Here is a 17,769-nt window from a genome sequence, read left to right as displayed (position 1 = left end):
CTTTAACTTGATTATTTTCTCTGGGTGTAATGATCATCTAATTAGCCAAAAAAGAGCCCGGAGATGATTTACTTTTATTTATAATAACTGAGCATCTAACGTAGATATAGAAGCCAAAATACTGCTTTCTAACACATGTCCTTTTCTTACTCTTCATTCGTCATCTCCATCAAAATTCCACATTGAGGACTTGGGCTGCAAAAGGGAAGAAATGTCACCCAGAGCCTTTTATTAATCCTGTTCCTCTTTCTCACTTCACATGGCTTCATTCACTCTCCATCATAAGGTAGAACAGAATCTCTCACAGAAACATGACACTAAAGTACTATGGAGCCCCCAAACATTGTGCACACGCCTCACTTACTCAAATATAACAATCCATATTTCCATTCTGCCTGACTGCTTTTCCTGAACACTGAACAGTTCTTCTAATTCAGGGCATTTCACATATTTTTCATTATTTATTCATTATAAAGTTTTTTATTAAAAGCCTAAAATATGTCAGAAACTTCATTGGCAAAAAGATACAAGAGTGCCCTACACGCAGAGCCCCTGACACACACATGGAGGAACTCAGAAGGCCTATTCAAGTGGGTGACGTCCAAAGATGAGTGGAAACTCACGCTCAAGGAACAATTACAGGGGGTTCAGCAAAAAGACAACAAACTCCAGGAAGTTCTTACCAAAATGTTTGATTTTTTACAGTGCGAGGAATATGTAATTCGTCTTGCAAATAACATTACAAAGAGCATATTTTTTTTCCTTACCTCCCTAAAACTCAACTATGAAAAGATATTCCAACAACATTTCAATCATATTTTGGTTAAGTTTGGATGTTGGATAACAAAATTAGGACTATGACCCTGGATAGTTAAGGACTTCAAACTTGTTTCATACGAATAATTAGATTCGTATCCCAGGTCATTTTCTCACTTTCACATGACATCAAAAGCACAGCTGGACTACATGCTTCTTGAAGCTGCTCAATCTATTCATCTTTGTACCCTTAACATCCAGCCCACTGCACATCCTGATTAACTAAATAAAATTAAACATTATAGCACACTGTTATGCTTGTAATCTAACCCAGTGAACACAAATAATTTCTAATGGTATTAAAAATAATACATAAATTGAAAGCCTCCCTTCAGATGGATACTCATACATAATGAATAAATTTAAATAGAGTAATAACCTAACCACAGAGACTCACATTTCACTACTGAGCCCTACCAAGTAATACTATCTATCCAGAAGGCACAGAGGGCTTTTTTCATCTTTTAAAATATGCCATCTAGACGATAACAGTACTAAATAAAACATATGAGCATTGTTTGAAATGACACAGTAACTGGGCTAAACATGGCTTTATACAGGTTCACGCAGACAGTTAACCATTCATTCACCAGCATTTTGGCAGGACTGCATGAAAGTTAACTCCTCGTGCAGTGGCAAAAGTAATAAAATATAAATCCCTGCCTAGTTCTGCATCTAATGTTCAGTACTCAGATGTTGTTTTTCCAAAGCAGTGGCCTACCTCATTTCTAAAAACAAAATAATTTGTTTCTGTTATGTGAACGTATTATGTCTTTTTATGGACAACAAAGTATTATATTTACCTGTTCAAAAGAAATAACTTAAATCTGAAATATATAAAGGGTCCAAAAGAGTTCAAAATTGCCATGGCTGTCATTTAAAATATCACAAGATGAGTCAGCCAATCAGTGAATATCACTTATTATTAATTGGACTTTCAAATGGGTCCTCCACCTGTATTGTGTTTTTTACTCTTTCCATGGCATAAAAGCGGTTCTCATGAGTTTCCTTATAAATGGTATCTTTTATCTACAATTCATTTTAAGCAGATTGATATAAAACAATATTGAATGGCCTTATTATTTGCCACTATTAAAATACTAAATGAAAGCACACTAAATAAAGACAGTTAATAATTTGGACGTTTTATGTGCTACCACTATTATCTCAAGCAGCTCAGCTTCTAAACCTTGGAGCTGCCCTCCCCTATTCTCCATACTCAATAGTTGCAAAGTCCTACTGAGGCTTCCAATTTAATGATTTTCATATCTGTCCCAGATTGTCATACTCACTGTTATAACTCTAATCCAGGCAAGCACAGCCCAACATCTAGACATTTGCAAAGCTTTCATACTGGTTCCTCCAACGCCACTCTCTCGCCCTTCCTACGCCTCAAAACCAGGTTAATCTGAACGCACAACTCTGACCTCTGACCAGATACCATATTAGCATTCTCAAGACCCAACAGCTACCAACTGCCTAAAATCAAAATCCCCAAACTTCTTGAGTTTGAATTCTGTGATAGTTATCTTGCTTGATCCCCTTCCTCTCACATAATCATATCAATCCAATACTTCAAAGAATTATTCCCTGAACATATCTTTCCCACCTGAAGAACTTAGGAGAAATATTATTTCTGACAAAACATGTAGTTACTATTTTCTTAGGATAAAAGGAAAGGAAGCACCTATTCTTTTGCCAGGAAAGAAATCCAATGGAAAGATCTAAAGAAATTCTATAATGGACACCTAGGTAAAGCAAATAACTTTTAATAGCTTGAACTTTCATATATCAAGTTCATTTAAAATATGGACCACCCATAGTAGTACAAAATGCACTAAATTCCATTTTTACATTAATATTTTCAAATTCACAAATGCCATTCCTTTTTCCTCCCAGCAATCCAATCAGTTCAGTTCTATTCTCCTCACTGGACTCAGAGAACATAAATATCTCCCTACAAAAAGGCCCCTCAAAAATTCCTTCATAAAGACATTTTCTCAAGATCGCACAAAAGATGAGCAAAAAGAAAGATGAAGTCACTTGTTTATTGTCCTGCTCTATGAATTTCAGCAAAGCACTTCCTGATTCCTTACGACTGATCCCTTGTAGGCCCTGCACACATGGGATATTTGTTTTCATAGCATATCAACAACAAATTGCCACATTTTAATGCAGGTATCTTAATCTTTTCTTGAGGATATTATTCTGAGTCAGGGTTTGACCAGAACAGTCTCATCTTAGATAAGTTTTGGCTAAAATAAAACAGGCATTCATTATAAGTTAAACAGGCATCTAAATAGGTTCTGAAATGAGGGGGAAAAACTTTCTTATGAGCAGTGATCCTGAGCCTCTCATATTACACGAAATCTCTTTTTTCATATTACTCCAAGGATCATTAAGCACATGTGAATTTTGTGAAATACAAGGCTGCTTACATAGCATACGAAGCCGAATGCTTTTAAGACTATTGCCAAAAGCCTGCAGCTCAGTAGTTGTTAATGTACATAATATTCTCTATCACTTTTTTCCAAAATAACTAATCCTGCTATAAAAACAAAGCTACCTTCAGAAATATATACAAGTTCCTTCTTTCCTTCCTTCCTCCTTCCTTCCTCCCCCTTTTTTCTTTCTTCTCTCCTTTTCTCCCTCTCTCCTTCCTTTCCTCCTTCTCTCCTCTCTTTTCTTTCCTTTCTCTATCTCCCTCCCTCCCCACCCCCACAACTAGGCTGAAAGAATCATTACAAATTTGCTGAAAACAATGAAGAAGTTAACTTCAGGAAATCTATTCATCTCACAATTAAGTTTTCATTCTATAGTCATGGGAACTTCTTGGTTGGTATCTCAGAGGGTACCTGGCTAATGTGAGCATCCCTTGCCCAATGTCAATCTCACCACATTATAGTATTAGCTTTCCACCTCTGTCACTATAGAACAATACATCCAGCACCATGATCCTCTAAATAATCATGAAGGAAAATCGTTCACACTGGTAGTGAATGTATATCACATTTCCACTGCAAACATTCCATACTCATCTCCTACTGTAAAGCAGATTTACAACCTAATATGATTCAAAACACACTAAAAGAAACCACGCGTTTCTCAGTAATTTGCTACTTATTTTGAGCTACTTGTGAAACTGAGATCATTAATGTTACTTGAAGCTGCTCAACTATATTCTGGCTATAAAAGTTTGCTATGGATTAACTGGGATAAGGCTAAGATTTAAGTGGATTTTCCAGAGAAAGTTGTTAGGGAAATTCCCTCTTTCAACTTGTTCTTCAAAATGTGTCACAGGGCGTGTGGTGCAATGGAAAGAAAACTATCTTCCAGGTCGAACCCAGCTCTGCTGCTCACTAGTATCTGATCCTGGGAAGGTAATTCCATCTTCCTGAGCCATAGTTTCCTTCTCTGTGTCTTGAAGATAAATATATCTACCCTACAAAGTGATTGTGAAGATCAATTGAGATAATGTATATAAGAGTGCTATGTAAGCTAGAGCATGTACATAAAAGTCTTGGAGCACACTTTGCACTGAGGAAGAAAATATTAACTATAACAACTATAATGCTATAAGTGCTAAAATAGGTACTATGGGAGAACAGAAGAGGAAATGCGAATCTCAGCCGAAGAGAGCGCAGGGCTCAAGAGGAGGCTGAGTCTGGCTGACTCTGAGACTGATAAGGGGTAGATGAGGGGTGGATAAGCTGGACTTCTCCCAGTGGGAAGAAGAGGCAGGGGAGCTGCAGGGGGTACAACGTGAACAGAGGCACACAGGCAGGGGGCATATGGCCCCTTAGGGAGCTATGGGGATGGAGCACAGGGTACACCTGTGGGGTGAGGCAGGAGATAAGGGCAGAGAGAAAGGTAAATGCCAGAAGGAAGAGCCTGTGAGCCATATCAAGAAGTCTAGACTTCATCTCATGTGTTGGGAAGTCCTGGAATAGAAATATCAAAAACAACAAACAAAAAGAAAACAGCAAAAAACAGATTTCTGGCTTACGATTTTTTCCTACCAAACATGCATGCAGTTCCTACTCTAGGTGTGTGTTTATGGGCAAGAAATCCTTTGAGACAAAGATTGTCATCGTAAATATATAAAAAGAAATTACAATGCATGTATCGAACTTCTACTCTGTGTCAGGTACTGCACTAAGCCTTTCGCATGCATTACTGTTCATCTTCAAAATGTAGTTGCAACATAGGCATTATCCTCTATATTTTAAATATGAGGACAGTGACTCAAAAAAGATAAAGTCTCTTGTCCAAGTTCAAAGAACTAGCAAATGACAGAACCAGGAAATTAGTTTTATCATATGGTCAATAACTATCTATGGTGTCGAGGGTACTAGACTTATAAAGGGAACCACTTCATAAATTATATAAATGTCTAACCACTATGCTATACACCTGAAACTCATATAATATTGAATGTCAAGGGTTGAAAAAAATTTTTTTATTCTTTTTAAAAAGAAGAAAAAATAAATTTAATTTATCTATTTACTGATGCACTATCTTCCTGATACATATTAGGTTACATGAGTTACTACTCACATGCCACCAAAACTTCAGAGAAAAATAAGGGCACTGACTTTTTTCAGTTAAATGAAAATTTTATTTCAACTATTTATGAATATTATATACTATAAAAAATGTATTGAGATTTTTAAAAATTCTTACCTAAAGTACTACCTCTCAACACATTATGTTTCTTAGTCTCCATAAATTATATATTTATTTTTAAAAGTCCGATACAAAATGGAAATACAGATGGCCAAGAGGTATATGAAAATATGCTCAAGGTGACTAATCATCAGAAAAATGCAAAGTAAAACCAAAATGAGATATCACCTGACACCTGTCAGAATGGCCATTATCAATAAATCAACAAAAAACAAGTGTTGGCGAAGACATGGAGAAAAGGGAACACTCATACATTGTTGGTGGGACTGCAAATTGGTACAGCCACTATGGAAAACAGTCTAGAGGTTCCTCAAAAAAATTAAAAATGGATATACTTTTTGGTATTTGGATATACCTTCTGGGTATTTATCCAAAGAAAACCAAAACAATAATTCATAAAGATCTATGTACCCCTATTCTATGTTCATGGCAGCATAATTTACAACAGCCAAGATATGGAAGCAACCTAAAAGCCCATCAACAGATAACTGGATAAAGAAGTTATGGTTCATACATACAATGGAATATTACTCAGCCATTAAAAAAATGAAATCCTACCATTTGAAATGTCATGGATGGACCTAAAGGTTATTATGCTGAGTAAAATTAAGTCAGAGAGAGAAAGATAAATATCATGATTTCACTAATATGCAGAATCTAAGGAACAAAAAGAAGAGACTAATCAAAAACAGACTCACAAATATAGAGGACAACCTGGTGATGGTCAATGAGGAGGAGGGTTGGGGGGCTGGGAGAATGGGGTGAAGGGTTAAAGAAGTACAAATTAGTAGTTGGTATATGGTCATGGGGACGGGGAGCACAGCATAAGGAATACAGTCAGCATTAATGCGATGGCTAGGTGTAGAGCCAGAGGAAAGAACAAGTAATCAGCGAGATCGTTTCATAAACTATATGTCTAAATCAATGTACTTGAAACTAATAATAAAATAAAATAATTTTAAAAGACCTGATACGTCAGGTAGAGTCTATTGCAATAGCTATTGACCCCAAAGTCAAGAATCTCATCATTCAAAACATTTTTAATTAAAAAGGAAATATCGGAAAGTCATTTTGAGATTTTATCATAAATGTATCAGATAATGTAATGTATAGCATGGCAACTATAGTTAATAATACTATATTGCATATTTGAAAGTTGCTAATAACTTTTCATCACAAAATAAATTCTGTAAATATGTGTGGTGACAGATATTAACCAGACTTATTGTGGTGATCATTTCACAATACAAAGAAATATCAAGTCATTATGTTGTACACCTGAAACTAATATAATGTATGTCAACTATATCTCAATTAAAAATTAATAAAGAAAATTAGAAATAAAAATAATAAATGACTCAAAATCTCTGGCTTCTAAGTAATATTCTAAGAATGCTGCTTAATACCATAGTTCATAATCTTAAAAATTAATTTAAAATACAGTTACAAAATGTGCAAAGACTTGCCATAGCCATATTTCTTGTACACTAACTTTAGTCAGCTCCAAGATTTGCTTTATCAACAAAGGTAGAAAGCCTAGTGGCTAATGAATTTTCAAAGTACAAAACAAACATTGCCAAACTCTACTAAAGCACTCAAAAAATACAGACTACTTACTCTGCATAAATATACACATGATTCACATGATTGAAAGGTCATCACTCACTTATAATTTTACTATTCCTTTCTATTAGTGCAAAAGAGGATGTACATTTAAAAGAGGCTATGCAGAAAGATGTAAAACAAGTACAAACAGTACCAAGAGAACTATGGTTAACTAATTCGATTTTCACTACAAATAAAATACACTTAGAGTGAAAAACTGAGATACCAAATTCCTTCCAGGTATTTCTTAGTGTCTAGAGAACTGAGCTAGCAATAAAAACATTTAAGTAATATATTTAAAAGTTCTACAATTAGAAAAATACATCACAGAGACAGGAAGCGAAGAAATTTGTGAAGAGAGGAGGGAGGGTAAGGTTTTCACAGTTGCTATGGGTGTCACCCCACCCAATCTTAATTACCTTGCAGTGAAATATGGAGATCATCGATGCCCAAGGAAACCTGTTCATCTTCAGTGGGAAGCACAGGACTGGATGCCATCCTTTGACTCAGTGGAGATTACACCATGTCCATATCAGTTAAAGAAGTGAACTAAAAGTAAAAGGGACAAATGTTCATTAGCAACTCCGCTGCTTTGCATTTCTAGTAAACATGTATCACCAGAGAGTAACTGAAACCAAAACCTGCCCTCCAATAGCAGCAGAGGTTTCTAGAATTTCCTTCGTTCATGGGGAACAAAGTGACTACGCCTTCTTTTCTGAATCATAATCAAGATTTTGCCCTGGGACCTATTCACGCTCACTGGAGCTGCTGGCAGAACTCCAAAAGAGCCAGCATTGTGGATTCCACATTCGTGGTGAAAAGGAAAGCTACACGGTTAGATTCCATATCTTGTCTAGAGGAAGCACGGTTGACACAAACTGGTATCTTAGGAGTTTTTGTGTATTCTCTTGTCAACCTTCACCCAGCAAAGATTTTCTTTAAAATTTTTTATCTAGCTTAATTCCTTTTCTGCTCCATAAATGTTGCCATTTACTAGAAACAGTAAGAGCTGACCCTGCATAGCCTATAAAGTGAAACTAAAAATACCGTATTGAAAGAATGTTTAATGGGTTATCTGTTAGAATGAATTATTTTCCCAAGTACTTGTCTTTCTACCTAGACATGTCTTTCTCTATTCCCACTTTGACTCTTAAAAAATCTTTCCAGGAAGAGTAATTCTTACTCTGCAACTCTAAAAGTATTGCTTCATGCATGTGTATGCCACTATTAGTATCTTAGGGGTTGAGAATAAAACATTGACTTCTCTCATAAAGATGATGACTTTCTTATCAAAATAAACCTAACCAAATATGTAAAAATATAAAATGTATTAGAGGATAAATAAAGGGATGGATAAATGTACAGATATGTGGTCAAGCAAAGATAGCGAAATGTTAATGGTGGAATCTAAGTGTTGGGGATATCAGTGTTCACTGTAACATCTTTTAATTTTGCTACATATTAGAAATTCTTCATTAATAAAATGTTGGTGGAACTAAAAACTAAATAAACTTGGGGCACCAGCTAGACATAATCATATTAAAATCACTGACCAGTTAACCCTACAGGTAGACTTTAAAATTTCTATCTTGCCTTCCCCACTCTCTTTTAGCAGCTGCAACCCCTTCTATTATCTCTCCTATGAATCACTGTTGTTGAAGATTTTACCCACCAAATAAACTATGTTTATTAATTAATAATAAATTGTTTTATCCTCTGAATTAAGATGAATCAGAGACCACCTGACGCAATAGTGTTACTATACTGAGTTAGTGGGATTCTAACCCAAATAAAACGCTGTTTGGTAGTTCAGGTGCGCCTATGCAGCCTGAAGAAGGATAAAGGTACAAATGTCCTCAGCTTTTGACGTACCGAGGACCTCCACTCCTCCTTCCTGTACTCAAGGGCTCCTAAACTCAAAGCAAAGACGGAGTACTTCATGATGTCAGGAGACAAACTGAATTCCAGAATGAATTTCCAAAGGGCACCCACTATTCCCTGCCAGGGCTATTTAAACAAACAATACAAAAAGGACAGTAACAGTAGGAGCATAAACATTTTTATAGCACTTAACAATATACAGGCACCACTCAAAGCACTTTGCACATATAAGCTCATCTAATCTTTATAACAACTGTATGAGTTAAGTACTATAATTATCCCCATATTTGAAAAGATAAAACTGAGATGCACAAATGTCACATACAGTTGTCTAAGGACACATAGCTAATAAATGATGGAGCTAAGATTTGAACCCAGGTGGCTTTGGTTTCATACTCCATGTTCTTCACCAGTACAGGTTGGTACCTCATAGAGCTAGCTAAAACTGCCCAGATTTCATTTATTCTTTCTTTCCTTCATTTACTCAACAAGCATTCTTATGGGCTAGACCCTGCTGTCAAGGAATTCAATGAATGACAAATCAACAGAATATTGAGAAAAATCCTCTAAGAAATATATGCAGAACATTCTATGGAAACAAAGGAGAAGGCGTGCCCCCAACAACCTGAAACTTGAAATAGATGTGACTGTCAGGACTGTACTTATTATAAACAGCTTTTCACCCCAAAGAGTCCCATTAGCATTATTCAGATAACACCTTGAATTCAATAAGAATATCTCTGAAAGCCACTCATTGCCATTCGATATTAATCAAATAAAAGGTAACAAATATAAAGGAATTTAACTTTGCCTTATTTACATTAAAAATAAAAATAGAGCAATAGAAATAAGTCGACAACTAGAGAATCAAGAAATGTTCCTGTGAGAAATTGGTATGTGGGATTCACTATAATTGTATATTAAAGTTGTTGAAAAAAATTAGTATTAGTCAAAAAAAATCTAGACTTAAAAATAACTTTGCCTGAGAGGTTTTTTTAAACAATGAAAATTTATTGGCAAAGAAGTCAACAAAATATAATAAGTATTTGTTTACTGAAAAAAAGAAAGAGGGCTTGGCCAAAAACCAAGAGCCTATTGACCAGACTCCCTGGGGGCCATCCTATCACTGGTGTTCGGACCTTCCTGTGGGGAGCACAAGGGCTGCTTTCTCAGGGAGGATCAGCACAGAAGAGCCCTTCCCCTGTGCTCCTCACAGCTCATTTTTCCTTTGCAAATAGAAGTTATACCCCATTATGTAACAAATCTCGTTTGCCTTAGAATGAAAATAAATTAGACTGGTCTTAAAAGTGAATAATGGACCATCTTCAGGCACATAACCAAAGACTGGGCAAAGAATTAATATAGTGGCATTACAGGTTCTAAGATCAAGTGGAATCGTATGGAATTGCATTTTAGAAATTCATGTATATTAATATACGTGCTTTTGCAAATAGCATAAGCTATTTTGAAACGACTGTGGTTTGCTTATGCAATATATCTTAATATGTCTCTGGTATCTCTAAACTCAAAACACTAGAGAATTTCCCCTTTTTAAAGAAATCTTGACATTTACTTTGTATTATTGTTATTAGAATTTTTTTCAACTGAAAATGAAATCTGAATAGAGATTATTTCTAATGAATGGAATTCTAAATGAATTTTTTATTCATTTTACTTATCTGCATTTTAAATTTTTCAGATGAATACATATTTCTGCTACAATAAGAAAAATGTTTTTGTTTCTATTTTAACTAAATGATGATGGGAACTAAGGTATTATTTGGTTCAGGGTCAGTTCTATGATCCATATGCTATGAAATCTGTATCTGTATCTTCATAAGGAAAAAAATACTCTCTTGATACAAGTAAAACATGAGAAATATTCTGAGTTTGTCAAAAATTTCTGGAAAAGTCTCTTAAAAGCCTTCTGGTAGCTCAACAAGTCTCTTATTTTCTGATTATTAGGTAGTTTGTTAACGAGCCCTGCCAGTTTTATAGCACTGGCAAAATCACTGTGCCAACAGGGAGAAAGGGACATCTATCTTATCTTCAAAGGCTGATCAGAAAAGAAGGTTGATCAGAAGGTGTACCATAGCAGGATGTAGTAAGTACACTAAGTTAATTATTTAATGGTGATTTAAATATTAGCTTTTTCCCTGGGGTGCCTCCCTCCTTTTTGTCTTCAGCTGTACCATGTTATTTATGGACCACCTAGGACATCTGAAGGCTCTCCCTTCTGTTGGCTAAGTTACAGAGCTCTTCCTTGCAATTGACAGTTATTAACTTTGATCTGCTTACAAGCGCACAGAAGAAAGTTGGTGGCACATTTGCAATAAGTGTCCTCATCTTTTTTCCATTAACTTTTCCTAACTCTGTTATTACTTATTTCTTCATCATCATTTGACCAGAAGCAATCGGTGCAAACTCCCACACCAAATGATTTTTAAAGTCTATCATCTCCTTTCAGGCACGTTATTTTTTCTAATGACCAACACAAAATGCCAGAACAATCATTCCTATCCATTCACTACACATTTGGGAAACAAACATATAACAATACTCGGGCTATGATACCTCTGTGCTCGCTGCCTCACAACGAAGCAGTGTCACTCCTCGGCCAATACAAACTGAGCCACTAAACCACCTACCTGGACCATGATAAAAGCATTGTGACTGAATGTAGCCAATTCCCTAAAAGAGCCCTCTGCTGGCCTGGACCAAGTCCCAAGTGTTCTGAACCCCAGCGTCCAGTGCTACAGAATGAGAATGATGACATTATTTACAGGTAGTTGTTGGAATTCAATGAAAAAAAAACACATGAAACTAAAAAATGACAGTAACGACTAACATTATTGAGTGCTGACTCTAGGAGATGTACTACAATATATAAACGTTCTTTGTTATAATTTGTGAAATGAATTTGTCAGGATTATTCTATTTCTTAATCAGCAGTAAAAACCAAAAGCTAGTCATAGTACTAAAATGAAAGGTAAAAAAACTTAAGGAAAACATCCGGTGCAACAAAATCTTATGTGTTAAATCAGGACCGATCCAGAAAGCACGCACTCAGAAAGTAATTATTTTTAATTTCCGCCAGCACATTTTAACCTAGAAATTCTGCCCTTGCACTCCACACTCACAATTTCTACAGCTCATAATTCCCCCAGCAAATGTTCTGTGCCTTTGTTATCACCATGTCACCAATCTCCCAAAAAACCTGGAGATAACTTTTAGTTACAAGTACTGACAATGGTTTGGGTTTCTTTTTTTTCTATACATATCTCATCATTCCTTTTCTCACCACTTCTCTCTGTAACTCTACTACTTTGTTCTTAAATTGCTACCAAAGACTGTAGGCTTTCCTATCAACTCCGGCTTTGCAACCCCCTTCTTTCAAGAATCCCTAAGAAATTTGGGACATAAAGGCAAGAGATACTGAAAAGCTACGGATTAGACACAGGTCTGAAAACAAATGGAACAGAGTATGTTGAAAATCAGGGCTGATAGATTTTAGGCAGGTCTGCAAAGCAATGATAGGGCCTCCAGCCCTCACCCTCCTCACCACCTCCCAGCACCTACTCCAAGACCTATTCCCCAGACCCCTACTTCCACCCACAGGTTGGATTTCAGAGGATCCTTTTCTGGAGAAAGTAAAAGCCCCTAGGAAAACACCTCCAGATATTGATATTTGGGGTTCCTCAATAAAACGGTCAGTTTTTTGCCAAATTTCTACTGTGAAATTTCACTAATTGACTTTTTCATTATTACTCTTAAATGAGTGGACAACCAAAGATTATCAGATATTCAGCGAGCGCCTCAAAGAATGAAAAAAAGAAATCAAAACAAACATAAAAGAGGAACCTGGAAGAAATGGCAAATGTAGGAAAGAAAAGGAAAAAAAAAAAAACTGAAACTGATAATAATTGAATTTTTTTTAGAAATGCCACCATAAGATGAATTTTATGTTAAAGCCCATGAAAGGTTTCACAATAGCAGTTACAAACAGAATCAACATTTTTTTTTTCATTTTATATCCTCAGAGGACAATGTACTATATAACAGGAGGGTATGTGAATCGATGATTTTAAAGGTAGTGTTGCTCTTATTAAGACAAAGTTCTTCTAATTTGGGGTCTGAGAAACTTTTTAAAAAATGTGTACCTCCATTCATTTCACAAAGGACTGGTGATTCGCAAAACATACTCACTGTTCTGGGTAGAAATGCTGAGAAGTTTGGGAGAGAAGCATTCAGGGAGCTCTCATCAGATGACCTCATTTTTCTAAGGAAAATAAGGTAATCTGCCGGGAACAGGGGGAGCAAGTGAGGGGTAGGGTCCTTGAGAAATGAACAGTACGTGGAACAGGCCACAGCCAAGAAGCTGAACCAACAGACCAGAAAAACATACAGAGAGTCTGAGGGCAGTGAAGGCGCACTGAGACCAAATCAGCACCGGCTCCAAAGGGATCCAAACAGCATTTTGGGTGCAAGGTTTTCCCAGCAGGACTCGGCATCTGACTGATACTCAGATAGGATCAGCAACTGCTGGTGAGTTAGTCAATTTCTACTAATCAAAAAATGCCCTAAAATTGCACATAGACGCAAGGAGACATGTTCGAGAATGTCCATGACAGAACTGTTTATAACAGAAAAAAAAGTAGAAATATTCAAATCCCATTGGTAGGAGAAAGGAGAAACTGGTTGATTCGCACAAGGGAAGACTATTCTATAGCTAAAATGAACGAACGACCAATATCGGCAAGGTTATATATCAAAACTATAAAGTAGGGGGCGAGGAGAGCAAGTGCAAAAGGACTGATATACCAAGAAGTCATTTATGTACTTTATGTAAATTTTAAACACGTGGTAAGGGGACAGAAACGTGCTCCCGAATGATACCCCCCAAGTTCAGAGTGGATGAGACTTCAGGTCCATAGTGAATTTTCTCTTTCTTCTAAGAATTTAACACCTAAAATTGCAACAGGATTCTATTTACGTTAGAAAAGAGAGATGAAATGGTTCAAAGAGCCCTAGACTCTGGCTTTAGTCCCAGCTCTGCCACTGACTGACCACATGACTTTGGTTATCATGAGCTTCTCCAAGGTCCCGTTTCTTCATCTGTGAAATGAGGATAATGACTCTGTCTGACCTAACTCATAGATTTTCAGGTTCATGGCCAAGTATCTAACCCACAGTTCTCTGTTGCACATTTAAAAACACTGGATTACAAGAAATATGCACAAACGAATGCCTGAAAAACCGAGTCCACCCGTTCCAGGATGTTATCTTTGGATTCTGTCCAGCCATCAGGGGGCTGTGAACCTGAACTGCATTGTTTTACCCCTCGGAAAACTGCTTTTATTAAAGTGCATCCTGGTATAATCCCGTAAGCTTTATCATGCAGGTTATTCTAGGAGAGAGCAAAGAGCAACCTACTGTTGTTTTGACACCAAAGGTCAGCAGCAGAGCCCGTCCATGAAAGGGTCCATGAACGAGAACACGTTGTGGAAAATTCTCTCAGTTTCCCTCTCTTTTTCTGGCTGATATGGCCCAGATCTAGCAACTACAAATGACTTTATGGAAAAAAAGCTGCCTTCCTACTGGCTTTATTCATCTATCTTTATTTTTTCTTCGATGCAACTTCCTCACCTCTTTTTTTTTTTATTCTATTGAACTTTATGTTTCTATATAAACTACTTCAAACTTTATCTGGAATAAAAGAGGTTACAAATAAATGAGTTTAATTAACTCAGATTTTCTGTAAGGACAACAGATGTAGCATGTGGAAAATTACAAAATGAGATACAAATACAAATTGTCCTTCATTAGTGAGAAAGAAAATTTTACTGGTGGAAAACGAAAGTTTTTTGTGCTTTCAGTAAATGAATGTTTTGAAATATTTCTCAATGCCAAGCCACTTGAAGACATTAGATTCCAGTTCTAAGCTCTAGAAAAAGGTCTGTTTGTAGACAACACTGGAAGTACCCCTAAAACATGATGAATGACTTTGTGGCCTACTCTATCATTTCTGCCAGGTTCTGTTTGCTCTTGTCCCGTCTTCTCGTACTAAACCTATGTCACCTATAGCCTCGTTCCCATGGAGACCCTGAATCCTGCAGCCTTGCTTATAAGCTACGGATTAACAATGCCTCCAGTAGGGTGCAGAACACTGAGAGGTACGTGGGGAGGTACTGAGGGGCATAATAAATTAGTTTACTATTATTCATAAGAAAAATATATTCCTAAGAATTCCTTACACTCAAGAATATATGTTTTTATTGTCTATACTCCTCGTGAATATGTTCTTACTCTGCCTCTCCTGTGTCCCCATTCCTGACCATCAACCTCCCCTCTCTTGTAGATCAGCAGTCCAGACTCTGCAGCGTTTCTTTTTTTCCCTCTCTGTCCCAGCTCCCTCCCATTACGGCAGGGCAAACAGAGTATCCCATAAAATGCTAGCATACTAAAATAAAAAGAAGCCACCATAAACATTACATACGTCTTCAAAAAGCTGTTACAATCATAGCATCTTAAATAAATTGCTTAAATTTTCCAAATAGTGAAAAGAGATAAGTAATTAGGTCGACTTGCCATTCAGTAAATTGGCTTTAGGAGAATTGGCCTTCTTCCCCAAAGAAGTAGCTGTGTGACTAACAGATCACTTATCTCTGGTCTCCACTCCACAGATAACCTCAACACTGCACACACCCTGGCTGATTCCCATTCCCTAGTTCCTGTTAGCTCCTTCCTGATATTTCATATTGGAATATACTGCAAACATTCTGGCATCAATTGAGAGGCTATAAGTCCTAACTGCCATCTTGAAATGCCACCTAACATGGAGAAACCCATTCCTTAGAAACTCCACCGCTACGTTCACCTGTCCCTTTAGACTAGATCCTTTGGCCCTGAGTCTTCTTCAGATTCTAGACAGTGAGCTCTGACTATGCCTTGTTTGCTGTTGTACCCTAATCATCTAGCACAGAGTATGGCACATAAGTATATAATAAGTGTTTGAGGAAAAATGGAGAGTGAACACATAAATTTAAAAACTGGAACAATGTTGTTGAGGACACATTCTACAAATCTCAGCTCTTCCCATTCCCCCATCTCCTACCTCACTCCCCCCATAAGCAGCTTTTTGTTTTATTTTTATTTTTTTAATTTAGTGCTAGAAAATACTTCATTTCCTTGGAGAAACAGGTTGGGATTTTGCTGTTGTTTTTGTTTTATTTTTGTTGTTTTTCTTCCTGAAAATAAGAACCATATAATTAATGTTCATTTTTTTCATTTTAATGGTCCAGAAACACAGAGCTAACTTTGAGGTCAAACTGTAGCAATTATGTAGAGGTCCTTGTTATGTTCATTTTTTACTGGCTTTTGTCTCATTTTGTGTTTTTACCTTTTATTGACATATAATACCTGATTTTATACATATTTGTTGTGGTCATCTTAAACCCTTGTGAATAAGGTAGTGAATGAACTAATTTAAAAACTATATGAATAGATAAGTGAGCAAACCAAAACTCAGGAAGTATACTTTAAAAGGATTTTTCCATATACAAATAAAACTAAAAATAATTTTGAAATAAAGGTCTTCCCAAGTCAAGATATAAAAAATAAGTTACAACTTCCCCCTTCAGTATCTCCACTTGAATTGTTCCCCTTCTTTCCATTTTCAACAAGATTGTTTTTTTCTCCCAGAATGGCCAGAATTCTTGGCTATAGGAAAATGAATTGCCCTCAAATGTCTTCCTGGATGTATTTTAAGGTAAAATGCTTATTTCTATTTGTAATGATTTTTTCTTGAGTTTTCAAGGTTTCAGAAGAACCTTGGACCCAAATTACCTGGAGAAAGAAAGGTGTTTGAGGGGGTGGGGAATTCTGTTAAATTTACAAAGCTGAACTAGTCCTACTGAGCCGTGGTCAAAATAGTTGCATGGACAAATGGTAAAATTCTGAGAACAGAAGTGACTGAAATGTTTGGGAAATATGTGCAGAATCTCTCTGCGATTATAACAGTGTTTTTGTCAAGTGTTTCAAGTAACATAACTGTACAAGCATTCTTACACATGTTTCTGTTGGGTAGCATTTCCCTGCTGATGAAAGATTTGTTGTTAAAATTCCAAACACTAGTCTCTCCAAGATATTTAAAAGAAATATTTCTATATTTGAAATGTCTGCCAACAAATACAAATGCCAAAAATATGTTGGCTGTTAAAATGAGAAGTTTGCTTCCGAAATGTAATATTTCTTTAGAATAATATTTGCCCAATTTTAGTGGCAGCTGCAGAAATGCTTTCACTGAAATTAATTTACTATTAAAAATGGGCAAAGGCAGAGTGATTTGCTTTTTCCTTTTGGCCTGCATTACTGTAATTGACCCAAATTACACACACCTTTATCAACTGATATACCAGCTGTGCTTGGCCAGGTACCCATTCTCTCTAACTGTGTTGACTTACAGAAGAAATTAGCAAAAAAATAAATAATTGTTTTTCAGATAAGGGTGTGTTTTGTCTTATGACCACATCCCACAACAGTCCTCAATCACATGTATATGATTGCTAAGTTTCTTGCTTAATTTAGAAGCTTCCTGACCCTATTTTATTCTACTACTCAGGTTTCAGATAAATATAAAAACATGAACCAAATTCAAGATGAACTGAGAGTTCTAGATGAGACCATATTAATTCATTCATTTAATAAATACTGGTTGAGTGCCTACTATTTTGCCAGGCACTGGAAGGGCAAATGAATGAGTGGGAAAGTCTCTCTAGAGAC

At 36.3% G+C, this 17,769-nt stretch overlaps 1 protein-coding gene across 17 annotated transcripts in view; it reads right to left on the bottom strand.

Annotated features, from left to right (window-relative positions):
• The window catches only part of SYNE2 (spectrin repeat containing nuclear envelope protein 2), a 272,956-nt gene that overhangs the window by 227,264 nt on the left and 27,923 nt on the right, over nucleotides 1-17,769 (bottom strand). For 16 of the 17 annotated variants that reach the window (XM_036238293.1, XM_036238291.1, XM_036238296.1 and 13 more), the window contains exon 2: nucleotides 7,527-7,656. In XM_036238293.1, the coding sequence (XP_036094186.1) occupies nucleotides 7,527-7,605 (79 nt within the window). In that variant the 5' untranslated portion in view covers nucleotides 7,606-7,656. Of the gene's footprint in view, nucleotides 1-7,526; nucleotides 7,740-17,769 lie in introns of those variants that run through there. The other variant, XM_036238292.1, reaches the window with a different exon arrangement.

The sequence above is a fragment of the Rousettus aegyptiacus genome, unplaced genomic scaffold (assembly GCF_014176215.1).
Source record: "Rousettus aegyptiacus isolate mRouAeg1 unplaced genomic scaffold, mRouAeg1.p scaffold_m13_p_3, whole genome shotgun sequence".
In the NCBI taxonomy this organism is placed as follows: Eukaryota; Metazoa; Chordata; class Mammalia; order Chiroptera; family Pteropodidae; genus Rousettus; species Rousettus aegyptiacus.
Note: the sequence above shows the minus strand (reverse complement) of the source record. Positions and strands in the feature narration are given on the sequence as shown.